The 19,834-nt window shown below is 61.9% G+C and overlaps 2 protein-coding genes across 6 annotated transcripts in view; one reads left to right on the forward strand and one right to left on the reverse strand.

The window, feature by feature from the left end:
* The window catches only part of PTPN23 (protein tyrosine phosphatase non-receptor type 23), a 35,299-nt gene extending 27,936 nt beyond the window's left edge, over positions 1–7,363 (forward strand). For all 4 annotated transcript variants that reach the window (XM_042978810.1, XM_042978811.1, XM_042978813.1 and 1 more), the window contains 19 exons: positions 249–329; positions 424–555; positions 652–699; positions 1,054–1,110; positions 1,251–1,309; positions 1,469–1,548; positions 1,663–1,777; positions 1,871–1,936; positions 2,308–2,453; positions 2,742–3,062; positions 3,137–3,291; positions 3,377–3,528; positions 3,622–3,801; positions 3,875–5,678; positions 5,781–5,965; positions 6,052–6,156; positions 6,234–6,372; positions 6,481–6,594; positions 6,673–7,363. In XM_042978810.1, coding sequence (XP_042834744.1) covers positions 249–329; positions 424–555; positions 652–699; positions 1,054–1,110; positions 1,251–1,309; positions 1,469–1,548; positions 1,663–1,777; positions 1,871–1,936; positions 2,308–2,453; positions 2,742–3,062; positions 3,137–3,291; positions 3,377–3,528; positions 3,622–3,801; positions 3,875–5,678; positions 5,781–5,965; positions 6,052–6,156; positions 6,234–6,372; positions 6,481–6,594; positions 6,673–7,152 — 4,419 coding nt within the window. In that variant the 3' untranslated portion in view covers positions 7,153–7,363. The remainder of the gene's footprint in view (positions 1–248; positions 330–423; positions 556–651; positions 700–1,053; positions 1,111–1,250; positions 1,310–1,468; positions 1,549–1,662; positions 1,778–1,870; positions 1,937–2,307; positions 2,454–2,741; positions 3,063–3,136; positions 3,292–3,376; positions 3,529–3,621; positions 3,802–3,874; positions 5,679–5,780; positions 5,966–6,051; positions 6,157–6,233; positions 6,373–6,480; positions 6,595–6,672) is intronic.
* Positions 7,364–7,697: 334 nt separating this feature from the next.
* LOC102956214 (SREBF chaperone) overlaps positions 7,698–19,834 on the reverse strand; it is a 73,312-nt gene continuing 61,175 nt past the window's right edge. For both annotated transcript variants that reach the window (XM_042978814.1, XM_042978815.1), the window contains exons 7-23: positions 19,328–19,500; positions 18,805–18,931; positions 16,919–17,031; positions 15,839–15,933; positions 14,529–14,627; positions 14,162–14,380; positions 12,955–13,331; positions 12,278–12,466; positions 12,006–12,207; positions 11,812–11,927; positions 11,186–11,708; positions 11,005–11,090; positions 9,039–9,121; positions 8,771–8,928; positions 8,532–8,612; positions 8,143–8,349; positions 7,698–8,061 (exon numbers count right to left, since the gene is read on the reverse strand). In XM_042978814.1, the coding sequence (XP_042834748.1) occupies positions 7,816–8,061; positions 8,143–8,349; positions 8,532–8,612; positions 8,771–8,928; positions 9,039–9,121; positions 11,005–11,090; positions 11,186–11,708; positions 11,812–11,927; positions 12,006–12,207; positions 12,278–12,466; positions 12,955–13,331; positions 14,162–14,380; positions 14,529–14,627; positions 15,839–15,933; positions 16,919–17,031; positions 18,805–18,931; positions 19,328–19,500 (3,094 nt within the window). In that variant the 3' untranslated portion in view covers positions 7,698–7,815. The remainder of the gene's footprint in view (positions 8,062–8,142; positions 8,350–8,531; positions 8,613–8,770; positions 8,929–9,038; positions 9,122–11,004; positions 11,091–11,185; positions 11,709–11,811; positions 11,928–12,005; positions 12,208–12,277; positions 12,467–12,954; positions 13,332–14,161; positions 14,381–14,528; positions 14,628–15,838; positions 15,934–16,918; positions 17,032–18,804; positions 18,932–19,327; positions 19,501–19,834) is intronic.

The following is a 19,834-nucleotide window of genomic DNA, read 5'->3' on the forward strand; positions in this document are numbered from 1 at the left end:
TGGGGCCCGGTTGAATCTGGGGATGGGGACGGCTGGTGCCGGCTCCTAGACCAGGCCCTGTGCAGATGGCAGTGGGGCCTTGGCTTTGAGCTTTTGAGCCCCGGTGGATCAGAGCGGGGCAGCGCTTCTTGGAGTAGGGGAGGTTGGAGGAGCGAGGACAGGGGAGGGGAATCCCTCTGTGGTCCCCCTGATGGGAAGGGTAAGATCTCCGGGTAAACAAGCGAACGCACCTGCATTCGTTGGTCCAGGGCCAGGCTCAGGAGTGCCTTCTGGAGAAGTCAATGTTGGACAACAGGAAGAGCTTTCTGGTGGCCCGCATCAGCGCACAGGTAGGGACGGGGGTGGGTGGTGGCCCTCAAGGGACTGAGAGCAGGCCTTTAGTTCACTCCTGACCCCCACTCACGGCCCCATCCTGGCTCCCAGGTGGTGGATTACTACAAGGAGGCATGCCGGGCCTTGGAGAACCCTGACACCGCCTCGCTGCTGGGCCGGATCCAGAAGGACTGGAAGAAGCTCGTACAGATGAAGATCTACTACTTTGCAGCTGTGGCTCATGTGCGAGCACTGTGACCACTGGGGGAGGGGGGATGGGCCGGGGGTGGGGCTGCCACAGCTGGGAAGTAAGTGGTGGCGTCTCTTCTCTCTCGCCAGCTGCACATGGGGAAGCAGGCTGAGGAGCAGCAGAAGTTCGGGGAGCGGGTGAGTGAGCCACGGCAGGGGGTTAAGACTAAGTCCAGCCTAGGGGGTGCTAGAGGGGAAACTTCCCTTACCGAGTAGGAGAGGTTGTCCTGGCCGTCCCTCACCCCCACATCCTTGGCCACCGCTGGCTGTAGGCCTGGTGTTTCTTTTATGTTGTCCCATCTGTTTTCACCCTGATCCCAAGAGGCCTGAGGAGGTGGGGCAGGGGGTGACACTGAGCTGTTGGCTGGGCTGGTGCCTGGCTGCTTCCTCAGCTTCTGGTCTTCTGATGGGTCACCCGATGGCCAGGCAGGGCTTAATGGGGTGGCAGGAGGAGGGAAGGATAGACCGGGCTCTGCCTGCTGCCCCGTACAGGTCGCATACTTCCAGAGTGCCCTGGACAAGCTTAATGAAGCCATCAAGTTAGCCAAGGTAAAGCTGAGGAAGAGCATGGCTGCCCCTCAGAGCCCTGAGAGTACATGGTGGGGCTGAGGCTTGTCCTGACGCTGGCTTGACTTGGTGCTGAGTGTCCTCCCCACTCCCCGTCCCCCCCCACCTTCCCTGTCCTACAGGGCCAGCCTGACACTGTGCAAGATGCGCTTCGCTTCACTATGGATGTCATTGGGGGAAAGTGAGTCTGTGGGGCCGGTGGTGGCCCCGGTTCCTACTTGTTGGGAAGGGTCTTGGCCCTTTGCCCGCATCATGTACCTGAGAATAGTGGGCCCCCTGGGAGGCTAGGTCCTGGATCCCTGCTGATTGCTGGACTCCCCACTTCCCCTTCTGACCCCAGGTACAATTCTGCCAAAAAGGACAATGACTTCATCTACCACGAGGCTGTCCCAGTACTGGACACCCTGCAGCCCGTGAAAGGTCTGGAGCTGAGCCGAGGCTGAGGCTGGGGGTAGGGGGTGAAGACGGGAGGACAGAACAGAGGCAGACTCCGCTTGTGTGGACTTGGTCTCCAGTTGTTCCTCTCCCTCCCAGGTGCCCCCTTGGTAAAGCCCTTACCAGTGAACCCCACAGACCCGGCCGTTACGGGCCCTGACATCTTTGCCAAACTGGTACCCATGGCTGCCCACGAAGCGTCGTCACTGTACAGGTGGGCAGGAGGGGCCGGCCCCGTTCTTAGCACACGTGGGGTTGGGATGTCTCAGGACATAGGTTTCCAACAACTGCTCTGTCACTTCTGCAGTGAGGAGAAGGCCAAGCTGCTTCGGGAGATGATGGCCAAGATTGAGGACAAGAATGAAGTCCTGGAGTGAGTGTGGGGCCGGAGGTGACACAGCAGATGTCTGTGGGGTCCCCAGTGCTGCCTGCAGCAGGGAAAGGAATAACGAATGTCCTCTTGCACCAGGTTTCCTAGCACTGCTTTTCCTGCCCGTGGTCTCGGGTGCTGGATTTAGAGGGTGAAAGTCACAGGTCTTGGGAGGACAGTGTCCCTCTGTCGCATTTTCTTCACCAGCGCCCCGGGTCTGTTCTGTGGGGCCAGGTCAAGACCTCCAGTGGTAGAGTCAGGATGCGAACTTGCCCTTTGCTAGGACCTCAGACCCAGTTTCAGTGGTGGGGCTCGCTCTCAGGAGAGGAGTGAGAAGTTAGGTCAACACCCACCTGGTCCTCTTGCCCCCACAGCCAGTTCATGGATTCGATGCAGTTGGATCCGGAGACCGTGGACAACCTTGATGCGTACAGCCACATCCCGCCCCAGCTTATGGAAAAGTGTGCCGCTCTCAGTGTCCGGCCCGACACCGTCAGGAACCTTGTCCAGTCCATGCAGGGTGAGCAAGTGGGGAGAAACAGGTGGGTGGTGGAGGTCACCTGTAGTGGCCGCCTCCGTGTCCTCTGTTCCCCGAGGACGGAGGTTAGACTTCTGAGCACTAGGCACGAGCGCCCACCTCCATCCCTCCGTGGATCCCTGCGCCCTGTGTGCCCTGCTCGGCGAGCACTGGGTCACACACGGGCCCTTGACTGAGTGGGCGGTTCTGTCTCCCTGGGGATGGACACAAACAGGCGCCTAGTGTGCCTACCTCAGGAACTGCGCCCCCCCCTCCCCCGACACCCCCTAGTGCTGTCAGGTGTGTTCACGGATGTGGAGGCCTCCCTGAAGGACATCAGGGAGCTGCTGGAGGAGGATGAGCTGCTTGAGCAGAAGTTGCAGGAGACCCTGGGCCAGGCCGGGGCCAGCCTGGCGGGAGGGGCCGGCTCCAAGGCGGAGCTGGCCGAGGTGAGGCGAGACTGGGCCAAGTACATGGAGGTCCACGAGAAGGCCTCCTTCACCAACAGCGAGCTGCACCGCGCCATGAATCTGCACGTCGGTAACCTGCGCCTGCTCAGCGGGCCGCTGGACCAGGTCCGGGCTGCCCTGCCCACGCCAGCCCTCACCCCAGGTGAGTCCCTCCCCTCCCCAGGGCAAGGGAGGCAGGGCTGGAGGCTCCGGTCTCACGACCACCGCTGCTCCCAGAGGACAAGGCCGTGCTGCAGAATCTGAAGCGCATCCTGGCCAAGGTGCAGGAGATGCGGGACCAGCGCGTGTCCCTGGAGCAGCAGCTGCGTGAGCTTATCCAGAAGGATGACATCACCGCGTCACTGGTGACCACGGACCACTCGGAGATAAAGGTGGGTGGGTGAGCAGGGGGTGTCCCTGGGCTCCGCCTGTAAGCGGCGAGGCCCTGAGTGTCTGTCCTCCGCCTCCTTCCCGCAGAAGCTGTTCGAGGAGCAGCTGAAGAAGTATGACCAGCTGAGGGTGTACCTGGAGCAGAACCTGGCCGCCCAGGACAACGTGCTGCGGGCGCTGACGGAGGCCAACGTGCAGTACGCGGCCGTGCGGCGGGTGCTCAGTGACCTGGACCAAAAGTCAGTGTCCGGCCCCCTGCTCTTTCTCGCCCAGCCTCCCGCCCGGGGCGTGGCCTAAGCTGCTCACCTCGTGCTGGCCCTTCTGCCCCCCAGGTGGAAGTCCACACTGCAGACCCTGGTGGCCTCCTGTGAAGCCTACGAGGACCTGATGAAAAAGTCCCAGGAGGGCAAGGACTTCTATGCCGACCTGGAGAGCAAGGTGGCTGCCCTCTTGGAACGGGCCCAGTCCACCTGCCAGGCCCGAGAGGCTGCCCGCCAGCAGCTCCTGGACAGGTGGGTGCGGCCCCACACCCCAGGCTAGGCCGACAGGGGTCTGGCTCCCTGACTTCCTCACCTCGTTCTGCAGGGAGCTGAAGAAGAAGCCACCCCCACGGCCCACAGCCCCGAAGCCGCTGCTGCCCCGGAGGGAGGAAGGAGAGGCGGTAGAGACCGGAGACCTGCCTGAAGAGCTGCGCAGCCTGCCTCCAGACGTGGTGGCCGGCCCGCGGCCACCCGACACCTACTTGGGAGCCGCCGCCCCTCTCCACTTTCCTCCCGGCCCCTTCCCCAGTGTTGCAGGCCCGGGACCCCACTATCTCTCAGGACCCTTACCTCCTGGTACCTACTCGGGCCACACCCAGGTATTGCCACCCAGGGTCCCCCAGGCCCCGGGACACCCTGCAATGGCCATGGCCCCCGGACCTGCCCTCTACCCGGCCCCTGCCTACACGCCGGAGCTGGGCCTCGTGCCCCGATCCTCCCCACAGCACGGCGTGGTGAGCGGCCCCTATGCGGGGGTAGGGCCACCCCCACCGGTGGCAGGCCTACCCTCAGCCCCACCTCCCCAGTTTTCGGGCCCCGAGTTGGCCATGGGGGTTCGGCCAGCCACCACCACGGTAGATAGCATCCAGGCCCCCATCTCCAGCCACACGGCACCACGGCCAAACCCTAGCCCTGCTCCTCCCCAGCCCTGCTTCCCGGTGTCCCCACCGCAGCCACAACTGCTCCCTGCACCCTACACCTACCCTCTGGGGACCAAGCAACCCCTCACAGCTCCCCCTGCCCAGCACCACTTTCCTCCTGGGATTCCCCCAGGTTTTCCAGCCCCGAGGGTGGGGCCCCAGCCCCAGCCCCAGCCTCATCCTCATCCCACGGGAGTACCATTTGGGCCCCAGCACCCCCAGCAGCCCCTTCCACTCCAGCATCCGAACCTCTTCCCACCCCAGGCTCCAGGGCGGGTACCCCTCCAGCCCTCCCAGCCCCCCCAGCCTCCCTATCCCTTTACCCCTCAGCCTGGTGTCCTGGGACAGCCAACGCCGCCCCTGCACACACAGCTCTACCCGGGCCCCTCTCAGGACCCTCTGCCCCCCCATTCAGGGGCTCTGCCCTTCCCCAGCCCTGGGCCACCTCAGTCTCCCCATCCCACCTTGGCATATGGTCCTGCCCCTTCCTCCCGGCCTCTGGGCCCCCAGGCAGCCCCTCTCTCCATTCGAGGTCCCTCACCTGCTGGCCAGCCCACGCCCAACCCCCACCTGGTGCCTTCTCCGGCCCCATCACCAGGGCCTGGCCCAGTACCTCCTCAGCCCCCCGCCGCAGAGCCGCCCCCGTGCGCGCGCCGGGGCACCGCGACCGCGGACCTGCTCTCCTCCAGCCCCGAGAGTCAGCACGGGGGCACACAGCCCCCCGGGGGCGGGCAGCCCCTGCTGCAGCCTACGAAGGTGGACGCGGCTGAGGGCCGCCGGCCACAGGCCCTGCGGCTGATTGAGCGGGACCCCTACGAGCGCCCCGAGAGGCTGCAGCAGTTGCAGCAGGAGCTGGAGGCCTTCAGGGGCCAGCTGGGCGACGCAGGGGCTCTGGACGCCGTGTGGCGAGAGCTGCAGGAAGCACAGGAACAGGACGCCCGGGGCCGGTCCATCGCCATCGCGCGCTGCTACTCGCTGAAGAACCGGCACCAGGACGTCATGCCCTACGACGGTAACCGCGTGGTGCTGCGCTCGGGCAAGGATGACTACATCAACGCCAGCCGCGTGGAGGGGCTCTCGCCGTACTGCCCGCCCTTGGTGGCCACCCAGGCACCACTGCCCGGCACAGCCGCTGACTTCTGGCTCATGGTGCACGAGCAGAAGGTGTCGGTCATTGTCATGCTGGTGTCCGAGGCTGAGATGGAGAAGGTAAGGGGGGAGGGAGGGGTGCCGGAGAAGGTAAGAGGGGGCGGGGCGTGCCCAAGAGGGACCCTGCAGAGAGCCCTAACTGCCTCATCCGTTTTCTCTCAGCAAAAGGTGGCACGCTATTTCCCCACTGAGAGGGGCCAGCCCATGGTGCACGGTGCCCTGAGCCTGGCGCTGAGCAGCGTCCGCGCCACCGAGACCCACGTGGAGCGCGTGCTGAGCCTGCAGTTCCGCGACCAGAGCCTCAAGCGCTCGCTCGTGCACCTCCACTTCCCCACGTGGCCCGAGTTGTGCGTCTGCTGCCCCGGGGTGGGGACGGTCGGGGCGTCCGATGGGGTCCCCCTCCGGCTCACGGGTCCTGCCCCCACCCCCGCAGAGGCCTGCCTGACAGCCCCAGCAACTTGCTGCGCTTCATCCAGGAGGTGCACGCGCACTACCTGCATCAGCGGCCCCTGCACACGCCGGTCATCGTGCACTGCAGGTAAGGCACGGAGCGGGAGCGGGCACTTGCCCGCGGGGGTCCTCCGGCCCCGGCCTCACGCCCCCTTCCCGCCGCAGCTCCGGGGTGGGCCGGACGGGGGCCTTTGCGCTGCTCTACGCGGCCGTGCAGGAGGTGGAGGCCGGCAACGGGATCCCCGAGCTGCCCCGGCTGGTGCGGCGCATGCGGCAGCAGAGGAAACACATGCTGCAGGAGAAAGTAAGGGGCTGGGCCGGCGGGCGCCGGACGGGGCGGGGGCCTGCCCCGGGGGGGGGGGGGGGGTGACGAGGCCCCGCCCAGCTGACCGGGCCGGGGGCACCGCTGCAGCTGCACCTCAGGTTCTGCCACGAGGCGGTGGTGAGACACGTGGAGCAAGTGCTGCAGCGCCACGGTGTGCCCCCTCCGGGCAGGGCTCCGGCCGGCACAGGCAGCAGTCAGAAGGTGAGGAAGGCGCCCCTGGGGGCGGCCGGGCCGGCCGCAGCCCCGTGGACTCGTTTTCACGTGCTTCTGTCTCCACAGAATCACCTTCCTCAGGACTCCCAGGACCTGGTTCTCGGTGGAGACGTGCCCATCAGCTCCATCCAGGCCACCATCGCCAAGCTCAGCATTCGGCCTGCCGGGGGCCTGGATTCGCCGGCTGCCGGCCTCCCTGCCCCTGTAGAGCCCCCAGGCCTGCCTCCAGCCGGCCTCCCGGAGTCTGCCCAGCTCCCCTCCTCCTCCCCACCCCCTCTCTCTTCACCGCTGCCCGAGGTCCCCCAGCCTGAGGAGGAACAGCCAGCACCTGCGCCTCCCAGCCTGGGGCCCCCCTCTTCCTCCCTGGAGCTGTTGGCCTCCCTAACTCCGGAGGCCTTCTCCCTGGACAGCTCCTTGCGAGGAAAGCAGCGGATGAGCAAGCAGAACTTTCTGCAGGCCCATAACGGGCAGGGTCTGCGGGCTGCCAGGCCCACCGATGACCCCCTTAGCCTTCTGGATCCGCTCTGGACGCTCAACAAGACCTGAACAGGCTTTGCCTACCCGGTTTTTCCGCCACATCATCTCCCACGCCGGTCTGCCCATGCCTAGCAGGGCCTCTCCCATTCCCACTGCCTTCAGCCCTACCTGGCCCAGCCCGCACCCCTGTGGGGTTGAGATGTATCGCGGCCCTTGGGTCAAGTTCTCCTTTGTGGGACCTGACATTTTTCAGCTCTTTGCTATTAAAGTAATCAACCAACCCGTTCTGCGGCCAGTGTCTGCCCACTGCTGCCTTAGGGAGGGAGCCGGAACCTCTTAGCAAGCTTGGATGTGGACAGGTGGGACGACGACCGTGGGGTCTCCCCTGGTGTCCACACCTCGGAAAGGTTAAGAAAGGCGGCCTGCAGCACTGGCTTGCTGGACTGCTCCACCCTGTAACCACCCCTCTACAGTCGTGTACAGCTCCTGCCTGGAGCAGCTCTCAGAAGCATGTGACTAAGTGCTGGGGTTCAGGCACACGGAGGGCACGCAGAAGTGATGGAGCAGCTCGAGGGGAAGATGCAAGTGGTTTGAAAGGCCCGTGACAGATGGGATTTAAAAAAAAAAACCAAAAAAACCTTTAATATTACAGTCAACGAGGCAGAACAGTTCTAGAGGCAGCTTCCAGAAGACTCCGCTCTGCACCTCAGCTCCTGCCCCCTCCACCCTGCCTCAGTCCAGCTTCTCCAGCACGGAGGGTACATATACCAGGCTGAGCTCGCTGCCAAAGTTGCAGACGATGGCGGCATTGTCCAGCACCAGGATCTGGCGGGTGGGCTGGGCCTCACTGTTCTTCCCCAGGTAGACAGTCTGTAACAGGTCCCCGTAGTTTAGGTCCCAAAAGGAGACACAGCCCTGGCCGCCAGTCACCAGCAAGTTGTCAGAGATGACACCCAAGCTTGCTCCACAGCCCAGGTCCTAGAGGCAAAGACAGGATAACTCAGTGTCTCGAATCCCTCTCTACAATACCAACAGTCCTGTGGCCCCCAATGTGCCCACCTGCTGAATGGAATAGAGCTTGATGCCTGTGCTACGGTCCCAGATGCTGATGAGGTCATCCAGGCCACTACTGATGACGCAGGAGGTGGTGCAGGTGAGGGAGGTGACATCCCCACGGTGAGCGAACATGTGGCTGACCCGGCTGCCAGTCAGTACATCCCACAGGCAGATGGCCCCATCTTGTCCTCCACTGGCCAGCACCATGGTCTAAAGGAATAGGCCCAAGGGAGCCGGGTCACCGGTGGAACACCTTTGGACCCAAGGGTGTCCCGGTGCCCTGGGAGTAGAGATCCTCACTGCTTCCCAGAAGGTTCTGAGGGCCAGCTGCTGAGAGTCAGAAACAAAACCCATGGCTTTGTATCCCTGCACCCCACACACGGCCCCCTCACCTGATCAATGTACACAGTTGTGATGGCCCCCGAGTGGCCCTGCAGGGTGAAGAGGCAACACGAGTCCTCCAGACGGAACACCTGGGGCAGGGACGGGCATCAGGTTCTGACCTCTGGCGTTTTCCCAATTACACGTGGGCCAGGAAGTCCCTCCTGCATCCCCTCCCTGGCTGACCCCCGAATGCCCCCCCATCACCTGTGGCAGGCCACCCGGCACCCAAGAGATGGAGCCGACTCACTCTCAGCGTGTGGTCTTGACTCCCAGTCACGAGGCGCCCAGCTGCTGCCTTCAGGGCCGTGATGGGTTTCTGGTGTGCACAGGGCACGGTGTGGGTCAGGCGACACGTTACCGTGTCACTGCTGCTGTACACAGGGGATGCGGGGGAACTGCTCCGCCCTGAGGACGACAGGCCCAGTAAGGGATCTCCGAGAAGACACCGTGCAGGCAGCCACCACACTCCGCCCGCCAGGTGCACGCACTCAGCCACCCAGCCTGGGCCCTCTGACCTCGGAACTGCAGGGGGCTGAGGGCAGTGCCGGTCTCCAAGGAGAAGAAATCGAGGGAACCGTTGAGCCGGGCAGCCACGATCCTGGAAAAGAGTGGCTGCTGATGGCTCTCCCTCAGAACGCCCAGGTCCGGGGCCGAGCACCGTGGGCACCCGCCAGGTCAACTCCACCAGACGTAGGGACCGTGGCCAAGAGGCAAGTGCAGGGGCTGGGGAACATGCTGAAGCCGAGGGACCCAGGTTACAATTCTGTTCTGTGTCTCAGTCTCTTCATCTGTGAAATGGGGACAACTGCCCACCTTACAGGGTAGTCACGAGGGGTAGTGTGTGAGGTGGTACCTGGAGAACATCATGTGAGACTGGAAGTTAAAAAAACAAGCACGTGCTGGGTGGGGCTCCCCTCCACGGCCTGGAGCTCACGGAGGGGCTTCTGAGGAGGGGAAATCAGCCCCAAGGGGAGGCTGTGTGTCGGAGCCACAGGCGGTACTGTTGGGCGTCCCCTCTTAAAGCAGCTTCAGCCCAAGTACCACCCACTCTACTTCCTTTTTCACAAAGAAAAGATTTTCTTCACAGCCCAGGAATTCCTAAGCAGAGGTGGGGGCATTTGCCCAGTGGCCCCAAAACCTCAAAGTGAGTGGAGTTTAAAATCTTGGTTGAGCGTCCGACTTCAGCTCAGGTCACAATCTCACAGCTAGTGAGTTCGAGCCCCGCGTCGAGCTCTGTGCTGACAGCTCAGAGCCTGGAGCCCGCTTCAGATTCTGTGTCTCCCCATCTCTCTGCCCCTCCCCTGTCTCAAAAATAAAAACATTAAAAAAAAAAAAAATCTTGCTCAGTTGGTTGAGCAGGACTTTGGCTCAGGTCATGATCTCCTGGTTTGTGGGTTGGAGCTCCTTCATCGGGTTCTCTGTCAGCCTCTCCCTCTGCCCCTCCCCTATTTGCTGTCTCTCAAAAATAAGTATTAAACATTTTTAAAAAACAAAATAGGGGCGGCTCACTTGGTTGAGCGTCTGAGTCCCATGCTGACAGCTCAGAGTCTGCAGCCTCCTTCAGATTCTGTCTCCCTCTCTCTCCGCCCCTCCCCTGCTCGAGCTCTGGGTCTCTGTCGCTCTCAAAAATAAACTTAAAAAAAAAAGTAAAAAAAAACCCTAAAATCTTACTCTAGCAAAAGGCCTACAAGCCCTGACTTTGAAGGGCCTGAGCCAAAGCCTGCAAAAGTATCGTGTCAGAGGGCTCGGCTGAGACCTGGGGGCCTTCCCTAAACCTGATGAAACAAACAGCGGGGAAGAATTTACAAGTGTGAAGGGACCCAAAGAACTTGGCCAGGCTGGAGGGGAGGGTATCAGCCATGGCCTTTGCAAGCACAGCCTAACGGGGCAAAAATAACAACAGCAGCCACCAGAACCTGAGCGCTAAGGGCAATGGGTGCCCTGGCCCTGAGAAGAAAAAGGCTCCAGCTCTAGCTTAGATGTCAGGGACCCCGGAGGGCAGGGCCAGCATGGACGGACAGGTGAAGTGCTGAGGAGGCATCTGGTCGCAGCGAGACCTGGGTTTATCAGCCCGGAACAGGGAGCAAGAGCTCTGGTGGCCGGGCCCGCAGGCAGTGTGAGCAGGTGGAGTCCAGGGAGCACCCACAGCCAACAGGCACGCCAAGGAAGGAGGCGAGGGAGGTGTCCAGCACCAACCAGGAAGGGAAGTTTTCACACAAAAATTCTGCTGAAAAAGCATTTTTCTGCCACTGAAAATGCAGCCAAGACCGGATCAGGTCAGCAGTGATAGGCTAATGGGGGAAAGAAAACTCTGGTTTCCCTCCTGCATGCTGTCACAGTGGTCAAGGGCCTATTCTGAGGGCTTTGGTGGTCACCTCCCGCTGTGTGGTTTACCCCCTGTTCACAGATGTGGGGCTGAGTACCGGGAAGGGACGAGGAAGGGAACATCTAGGGACAGGGCAAGCAGCCCAGTGCTCTCACCTCTTGTCTAGGAAGACGAGGGCAGTGATACCCGAGGACACCTCCTCACTGCTGCAGCGCAGCGTGCCCTCGATGGCGTCCCACACCTGCAGGCCCAGAGGCGGTAAGCACCTGTGGGCCGGGGAGGCCCTCAAAGCCGCGTGGGGACTGCCCTCTGCCCACTCCCGGGGTCCCTGCCCACCTCCAGGCGGCCGCTGCTCCGCCCCACCACGATAAGGCTGCCCTGCAGCTCCAAGCTCCAGATGGAGCCGTCTGCGCTGGGAGCCCAGGCCAGGGACGGGGAGCCCTTCTCGGGAGGACAGACCCCCTCCTCCTCGGGGGTCAGGGGCGGCCCGGGCCCAGGGGAGGGCGGGCGCAGGGCTGGCGCGGGCCCCGGCGCCAATCCATCCTCCTGGTACACGCGCTGCACCAGGCGGCTGAAGTCATAGCCCGGGCCGTCACGAGCACGGCTGCAGCCGGCCCGGTGCCGGGGTTCGGGCTGCGCGGGTTCCAAGAGCCTAGGCTGCGCCGAGAAGTTGGTGTCGATCAGGCAGGTGAGGTCTGGCTGGTCCCCGAAGAGGGCGGGCGGCGGAGGGCCCCGGGGGCGGTGCCGCAGAGGAGGGCTGTCCCCCGGCTCCTCCGGGCCCCCCTTCCCGCTGTCGGACAGCCGTTCCCAGCTCTCCTGAGCCTCGAACGCGCTGCCAACGCCACTGTCGCGGCGCTGCCTGTCGGGGGTGGGGGGGCCGGGATGACGGAGTGAGGACGGAAGGGGGTGACGGGCAGGGAGTGTGGGAGGAGGGTGGGGCACGGGTGGGGCCGGGCACCTACCCCGGGCGCGGGATGCGCGTGAGGCAGTCCCCGGTCTGCGCGTCCCACACACAGACGTGGCCCGCCAGGCAGCAGCTCACCAGCAGCATGCCGTCGCTGGCCAGACACTCGATGTCCTGAGGGGACGGGGCACGTGGGCATGGGCAGAACCTGGCCCCGCCCCCGGCCCCGCCCCCCCGGCCCGCACCGCTCACCATGAGGTGCCCGCGCAGCACCAGCGGCACGATCTCCGTCTCCGGCGGCGCGTAGCCGTAGTCGTCGCAGGGCAGCTCCCCGCGCCGCCGCCGGCCGGGCCCGCTGCCGGGCTGCCCGTAGTTGCGCGGGCAGAGCACGCGGTAGAGGCAGAGCAGCAACAGCACGAGCACCATGCCGGCCGCCAGGCCAAGCGCCGCCACCCTGCGCGGGCGGGAACGTGGTTAGGCGCGCCGCCGGCCTCCGCCGGCCACCCCCTCCTCGCGGGCCTTACTTGTACAGGGTGACGTCCCCGTGGGCCTGCGCCGTCCCCGGCGCCCTGGGACCGGCCTCCCAGGGCCCACCCAGCCCGGGCCGCCGCGGGGGCCAGGCGCTGCGGCCGTCCTGAGGGTGCCGCCCCTCCAGGGCCTCCCTGGGGTTGAGGCGCAGCGTGACCGGGATGACGGGCAGCAGGCTGATGTACCTGGGGGAGGGCGGGGGAGGGGGGCGCGGTCGGCGGGGTGCCTTCAGAAGGGCCCTTCCCCGTTTGCCAGGCGGACTGGCTCAACCTGCCGGACTCCAAGCCCACCCTCTGGGGACGGTCTTGGGTGGGTGGGGGCGGTACAGAGTCCTGTCCCTCCCAGCCCAGCTCAGGGCACCCAACCCTGCTCTGGTACAGGCAGCAGTACCCATACGGCCGCCACCGAATGCCGGGCGCCCCCACCGCCCATCGTGGCACAGAGCAGGCGAAGGCCCGCGCGAGTCGATCTCATTCCAGCCCAGGGGCTGGCAGCCGCCTGGGACTCCCTGGAGCGCAGCGCAATGCTGCTGACTCAAGCCCTAGTTCCTACCTCACAACCCTATGCTGTTTTTCTGAAAGGAAACGCAGAATTCAAACTGGTGGGTCTCCCCCTCTGGAGCGGATGAGCTGACACCGAGTGGGGAGGTGGCACCTGGCACAGCCCAGCTCACCTCTTGGCCAGGGTGATGTTGTAGTAGCTGAAGAGCGTAGGCCAGTGGCGGAAGGAGAGTTTCCTCCAAAGTTCCTCATCCTCAGGCCCCCAGGTTACCTCTGGCACTGGGCTGTCCTGGGCGCCCTCTGCTGGACCCCCAGGCTCGGGTGGCTCTCCCAGCAACGTCTGGTTTTCAGACAACTTAGGGGCATCAGCGGGGAAGATGGAGAAGGCAGGGTCCGGGTGGCTGGCAGGCAGCACGCCGCTAGGCACGGGCATGGGAGTCAGGGCGCCCTCGCCCAGCGGGCTCTGTTCTGTCACCTGCGCGGCAAGGTAGGTACGCAGCCCTGCCGGGTCCGTGTACACCAGGATGCCGATCCAGACAACCGTGCCAGCCTACAGGGGGCAGTGGGTGCTTAGTGTGGCCTCTGGGTGGCCCCGAGCCCCGGCAGCGTTGGCCCTCGTGCCAGGAAGCAGCAGCACAGGGACCTCACGTCTGGGGATGGGGAGAGGACACAGGCCCCAATCTGTCTTCCCTTCTGCCTGGTCATGTCCTTCACTACCACCTGGGCCAACTGCCATTAAAGGGGCCTAGCTCCCTTTCCATGGTCACGGTTTGGGTTTCCTGGCCTAGAAATACAAAGAGCATCCTAAGAACTTCCCCAACCTCCATATCAAAAAGTGGCCACCATTCCCACGGTCAGCACAGCAAGAAGGACGGGCTGGCTGACCTGTTCCAGAGACACTTATGGGTGCGCCCATCCTCAGAGGACCTCAGTCCTGCTCCCTCTCACTGTAGCTCCATGGGGGCACCACGGCTGGCCAACGGCCAGCCCTGCTCCTCTGCTGCTCCCCAGTCCAGCCAGTGAATTATTTGGGCCAGAATTTTCTGATGCCCGCGCACTATGTAGCAGGGAAACCCTGCTCAGGGAACCATGGTAGTTCCAACCATGGTGGTTCCGCCCTACCAGGCTCCTGTCCTGGGTCCTTCTTGGGAGATGATGACTCTTCTACCTGATGCCCCCGGGGCTGCTTCTCCCAGAGATAGGCTTCACCTCAGAAGCCACCAGGGTCTGGCCAGGAAGGTATGGTGGGCAGCCTCCCAAAGCCAGGCTTCATGGGGCCATGATGGCCTAAGGAGCACCCCCCACCTCCAAGGCAAAGTGCAAGAGTCTGGAGGGAACTGAGTGCTGGCCCTCGAAGGGCAGGGCAGCGGTGGCAGGTACCATGATAAGGCGCTGTGCCAGGCGAGTGCGGGCCAGGAAGTAGATGACACGCAGCCTCTTCGGGAGCCGCAGGTTTCGGAAGGACGACGGTTGCAGTGTGATGGTGTGGGGTGTGGACGGCCGCACAGCCAGCTGACGCTCAAAGCGTGCAGGCCGCCCCACTGGCTTTGCTGGGGGCAGGCAGGCCTCAGAGGGCAACCGCTTGTTCAGGTCTGCTAGCTGTTGGGGGCACGGTAGTCAGGGCTCAAGGCTGCACGGGAGGCGGGGGACTGCCCCTGACCAAAGCCCGCACTGCTCTCACCCCAAGCCCTGAGCATGGCGAGGGCCAGGGGGGAGGCTGGTGGGGCAGGGCACAGCCCACTCCTACCTCCATTCGGCGAATGTCAATGGACAGGACAGTGGTGAAAAACAGCATCTGAAGGAAGAAGTCTGACACCAGGCCCACAACAGCAAAGAGACAGAACTCCTGGAATCAGAGATGAGGGGACACGACATCATGGCCTAGCACTGGAGAAGCAGCTCCCTGCTTGCAGGCACCTCAGAATCTGCAAGGCAGTGGCAGGCAGAGCACAGCAAAAAAGAGATGCTGGTAAGTTCTGAGTCTGGGAGTGGCCAAGGAGGGACAGTGCCAGCTGCTCCCACTGCCCCACCAGGGGGCAGCAGAGACCCCATGCACCTTTATGCACAGAAGGCTGAAGGGTGTGAGCGCTGCCTACATCTTCCATCCCCCGAGAGAGGAGGGCCTGATCCAATCTTGAAAGCTCTGAGCCCCACCAGCCTGCCCCCCAAAAAGTCCTCCCCCACTAACCCCCTGGCCCTGCTCAAATGCTATGACCAACACCTGCCTGGAGCCCAGGCCTGACCCATCATCAGGACTCTCAGAAAGCTTCCTGGCCAGTGACTGCAAGGGACCAAAGTGGGCGAGAGGACAGGAGGGAATTAATTTCTGCCCTGAAACTGAATAAAGGTAGTCTCTCTGCTCCCCAAACTCTGCTCACATTTCAGCCTTCTTCCCCTGCCCTTCACCACAGCTGCCATTCGAATCTGGGGGGCAGAGGAGGGATCTAGCCCGTGGTGGCACAGTGGCCAAGTCTGCTCCTATGTCACAAGATGGCAATATGTCCTGCAGATGCCCTCTGGGTAAAAGCCTGCAGCCCTCTGTTCTCTGCTCACCCCCACAACTCAGTAGGCCCACCAGCGTTGGGGAAGGACAGGGAGGACATCACTGCCTTCCGTCAACCCCTCAAGCAACGGTCATCGAGTCTGGGTTCTGGCTCAGTGGAGGTCCTCCTCCACCTGCTCACAGCCCCACAGCTGAGTGAGGCACTTGGCCAAGAGCAGGAGCCACTCTGAGCAATGGGTGGTGGCCATGTGTCTGGAGGCCACATATGGGGGTCAGGGCTAAGCCTAGGAAAGAGGAGGGCACAGATTCAGGGACCCCACGATGTTTCTGCCTGAGAAAAGAGAAACAGGTGCGACTGGAACTGGGCTGAGAACCTCTGAACCAGGGCTGCCAGGAGCACTGTGCACAGAACCACCATCCCGGCAGCAGAGAGGTCCCATCTCCCAGGTGAGGGTGCCTGTGTTGAGAAGGGTGCACCCTGCACAGAGCTGCACAGCCGGGGAACTGGTCAACTGCTTCTGCGCTCACCCGAGTGGCGGGCCCTGGGGCCTTACCTGGATGGCGGGCACCAGGGTGAAGTAGCCAATGAGGATGATGCCCAGCTCCGTGGCCATGTTCTTCATGATGGACCAGCTCTCACTGCTTAGGCCTGCAGAGGACAACAACAGGGCCTTGGGGCCAGCACATGTCTGCGCACAACCTTGTGCTCCTCAGAGGGGAGAGGCACGGGGAGGGCACCCAGCCTTCTGAGGCGGCGACTCCACCACGGCGCCCCTGGCTCGGGACGTTGCCGGGGCCCAGGCTCCAGGTGCTGCCGTCACTGCACAGTCGCCATGAAGAAGGGGCCGAGGGGGCACAGAGGCAGGGAGAGGCAGGGTGCCAAGGTGAGCAGTGCCACCCACTCTGGCACAGCCGGCCTCCACGGGCATGGTGTGAGTGTGCCTGCCCACACGTGGCAGAGGCCCGAGCAATGGAAGTGCCAGCTGTTCTTCCTCCAGCCCTTCCCCCATAGCGAGCCCCTGGTGGGAAAGGCGCCATGTCCCCTCACATCCTCAGAGCTCCCCATCTAGTGCAGGGCCTGGCCTCTCACAGGAGCTCACGAAGGTTCCTTGAATGAATAAACAGTCTGCCCTCGGCCTTGTTCCCACAGACCTGGGGTCCGGAGGAGGAAGTGCAACACTTCAGACCTTCAGGCCTAGGCTCCCTGCCCACTTTCCTCAGAACCCCGATCCCCAGCTCCTGGCACTGAGTCCACGGGGCCTTTTCTGGCAGTTGTGGAGACAGCGTCTCTGAAGTGAGCAGCCACAGAAGCCTGGACCTAGTGTGGTGGAGTGTGGCGGGGAGAGAGAGCACCGGGTACCAGTCTGGACAAAGGGCCACTGAACACACGAGTCCCGCAGCAGAGTCCAGTTTGTGTTCTTACTGACATGTGAACCAGGACACGGTAAAGTCCAGCGACTCTTTGGTTCCTCAGGGCACACGCTAACAAGCTGCCAAGGCCTGGTGGCCCACACCAGATTACACTAGAGGGCAGAGCAAGGGTGACTTCTGGGGCTCCCCATCTCCCCTGCAGGAGGAAGCCCAGCACAGACCGCCCGCCCGCCCTGGCGCACCCCCACAGCCAGCCGTGTTACCTTGGGCAATGCGCAGCTTCACCTCGAGGTCCACTGGGGTCGAGACCACGGACTTGGTGAGCACCAACACGTTCTCTAACCCAATAACCACCACAAGGTAGGGGAAAATCTCTCTGAGGACGGAGAGGGAGAGGGTGAGGACAGTGCTGAGAAGGGCCCCCAACACAGGCTGGTTCTCAACAGGTCTGGGCCCCAGGAAGGCTGTGGGGTTTGAAGCCTGTAGTGAGAGGCAGCTGAGTGACTTCCAGAAGCACAGAGCAGAAACCCTAGACTCCCCCGCTGTGCTACATAGGGCCTCTGCCTGCCCAGTTCTCGGCTTTCAGGCCGGCAAGCATCCCTGCCTCCGACTATGCAGCACAGTGGAAGGAGGGCCAGAGGAGCCCCCAGCTGTCGGAGCAGCCTTCTCCCACACAGGACTCTGCTGGCCAGAGGAAAGAACCGTGGCCGGGACCCCTCGGCAGCATTGCAGGCCAAGCCATCGGGACTAAGTGGAAGCGGAACGAGAGGAGCTCCAAGCCCTGCTCGGCTCTGGAGAGACTGTTTGGAGAACTGGTCCTAAAGAAAACTACTAAGCTCTCTGGGACCACAGGCTCACATCACTGGAGATGAACAGGGCACACCAGTTGAGGTGTGTGCCTCATGGGACCTCTGCTGTGGGGCAGTGGAAATGAGGGCTCTGAGGAGGCCCTGGCACAGCAGCCAGCCACGGGGGAGGGGTGTTAGCATCAGGTTCAGGAAAGGAAGCGAGTGTTCTACGAGTAAGGGAAGTAACAGAGAACACAACATTGCTGCTCCTGCAACTGGCCTGACAAGCCAGGGAGGGGACAGCCAGTCAGCGACCACTAACAGACAGGTGGGCGGGGCCTAGGAGACAGGGCTTCCAGCCGACTGGGAGATAAAGGACAAAAGAAAGCAAATATCATTGGAAAGGCGGCAAATTCAAGTGTGCTTGTGTCTTTTTTTTTTTTAATGACGTTTATCCATCTATTTAAAAAAAATTTTTTTTTTAACATTTATTTATTTTTGAGACAGAGAGAGACAGAGCATGAACGGGGGAGGGGCAGAGAGAGAGAGAGACACAGAAGCTGAAACAGGCTCCAGGCTCCGAGCCATCAGCCCAGAGCCCGATGCGGGGCTTGAACTCCCGGACCTCGAGATCGTGACCTGAGCTGAAGTCGGACGCTTAACCGACTGAGCCACCCAGGCACCCCTATCCATCTATTTTTGATAGAGACAGAGAAACAGAGAGTGCATGCTAGCGCAAGCAGGGGAACAACCGAGAGAGAGGGAGACAGAGAATCCCAAACAGGCCCCACACTGACAGTGCAGAGCTTATGCAGGGTTCAAACTATGAGATCACGACCTGAGCCAAAATCAAGAGTCGCTCACTCAACTGTCTGAGCCGCCTGGGTGCCCCTGTGCTTATGGTCTTTTAAAAACTTACTCTGAAATGACCTATTCTATTAGTCACTTAAATGTTTTAATAGTAAAAAAAAAAAAAAAAAAAAAGGGAAAACCCATGTGTGCCTTAAGCCATCAAGGAGTAGGATGGAATATATGTAATATGTGAACACACAGACACCTATATACACACACACATGCAATACAAGGGTATACATATGCATACACACTTATATACACATACACGAATACACGTTCCACATATACACACATGTATGTACACACACATGCCTATATATGTTATATGTATATATAGATATACTACATCTACACGTATATGAATACAAGCCCAGTAACTCAAAGGTAAAAAGTGTACCTCTTAAATGTCAAAATAACAACGTGAAGATATAGGGTAACGGCAAGCCCAGGGGCTCTCCAGCCTGAGGGTACTCCCTGAAGCTCAGCGGAGCCTAGTGGGGACCTACCCGCCGTTGAGGGTGGGTGTCAGGCCGAAGAGTGTGCAGAGCCCCACAGACATGAGCAGCGAGCTGAGCACTGTGACCACGGCAGCCAGAGCCAGCCCCCACTTGGACTTGACCATGTCGATCTTGCCTGGAGGGCAGAGAGGGCACATCAGGGCTGCATCTCTCCCAGAACCTGACTCACAGGGCCCTTCTGTGCAGAGCTCCTAGGAGTAGAGTGTGCCCTGACAGCTGAGGAAGGGACGCCCCCTGGTTTAACCTAAGAAAAGGATGACCATGTATACTTCATACTTCCCAGTCTCAGAGGAAGAGTGTGTCTTTTGGGAACCCTAACCCAGGAAAGATCTTTTCCTGAGAAGCCAGAAAAGCCATGGACCCACCCGAGCCCCTGAGACTCTGCTGGGGGATGAAGCCCTGGGCGTGTCTGACATCTCTCCCCAAGCCACCTCCAGAGGCAGGGAAGCAGGCGGTCTGGAATGCCCGTTTAGCTTGGAGGAAGCCCCTAGCCTCTGTGCTCTGGACCTACGTGTAGAGAAGTAGATGTAAGCAAACAAGATGATGTAGGTGGTCACAAGCGGGATGAGTTCCGCGATGCCAATCTCCTCCTTGAAGTGCACGTGGACCAGGCTCTCCGCCCGAAGGGTGCAGTTGGGGCTAGGGTGCAGGAGCATCAGACGGGCCCGCAGGCTGCCCAGGAACCTGGTCATGGAGCAGGTGGGATAGATGGACCGGCCCTCTTGGGCCAGGGGCAAAGGCAATCCCTGAAAGGAAGGCCCATCAGGGCTTCCTTCCTCCCCATGTTGGAGGGGGCTTTTCTGTGGTGTCTGAACTTCCTTGCAGTCTCTAAGGGGTCTTGGAAGAATTCTAAAGTTGTCTCAGGAGCCCCCCACCCCACCCTGCCCTGCTCCTTCCTCAATGTCCCTTTCCCAACCTATCAATGCCAAACGCCCACCAGGACAGCCAACCGGAGGCATCTCAAGCACTCTCTCCCTTGCTAGGGAGCTGCCTACAGCACTTTGCTGGGAAGGCCTGA

The sequence above is a fragment of the Panthera tigris genome, chromosome A2 (genome assembly GCF_018350195.1).
Source record: "Panthera tigris isolate Pti1 chromosome A2, P.tigris_Pti1_mat1.1, whole genome shotgun sequence".
Lineage (NCBI taxonomy): Eukaryota > Metazoa > Chordata > Mammalia > Carnivora > Felidae > Panthera > Panthera tigris.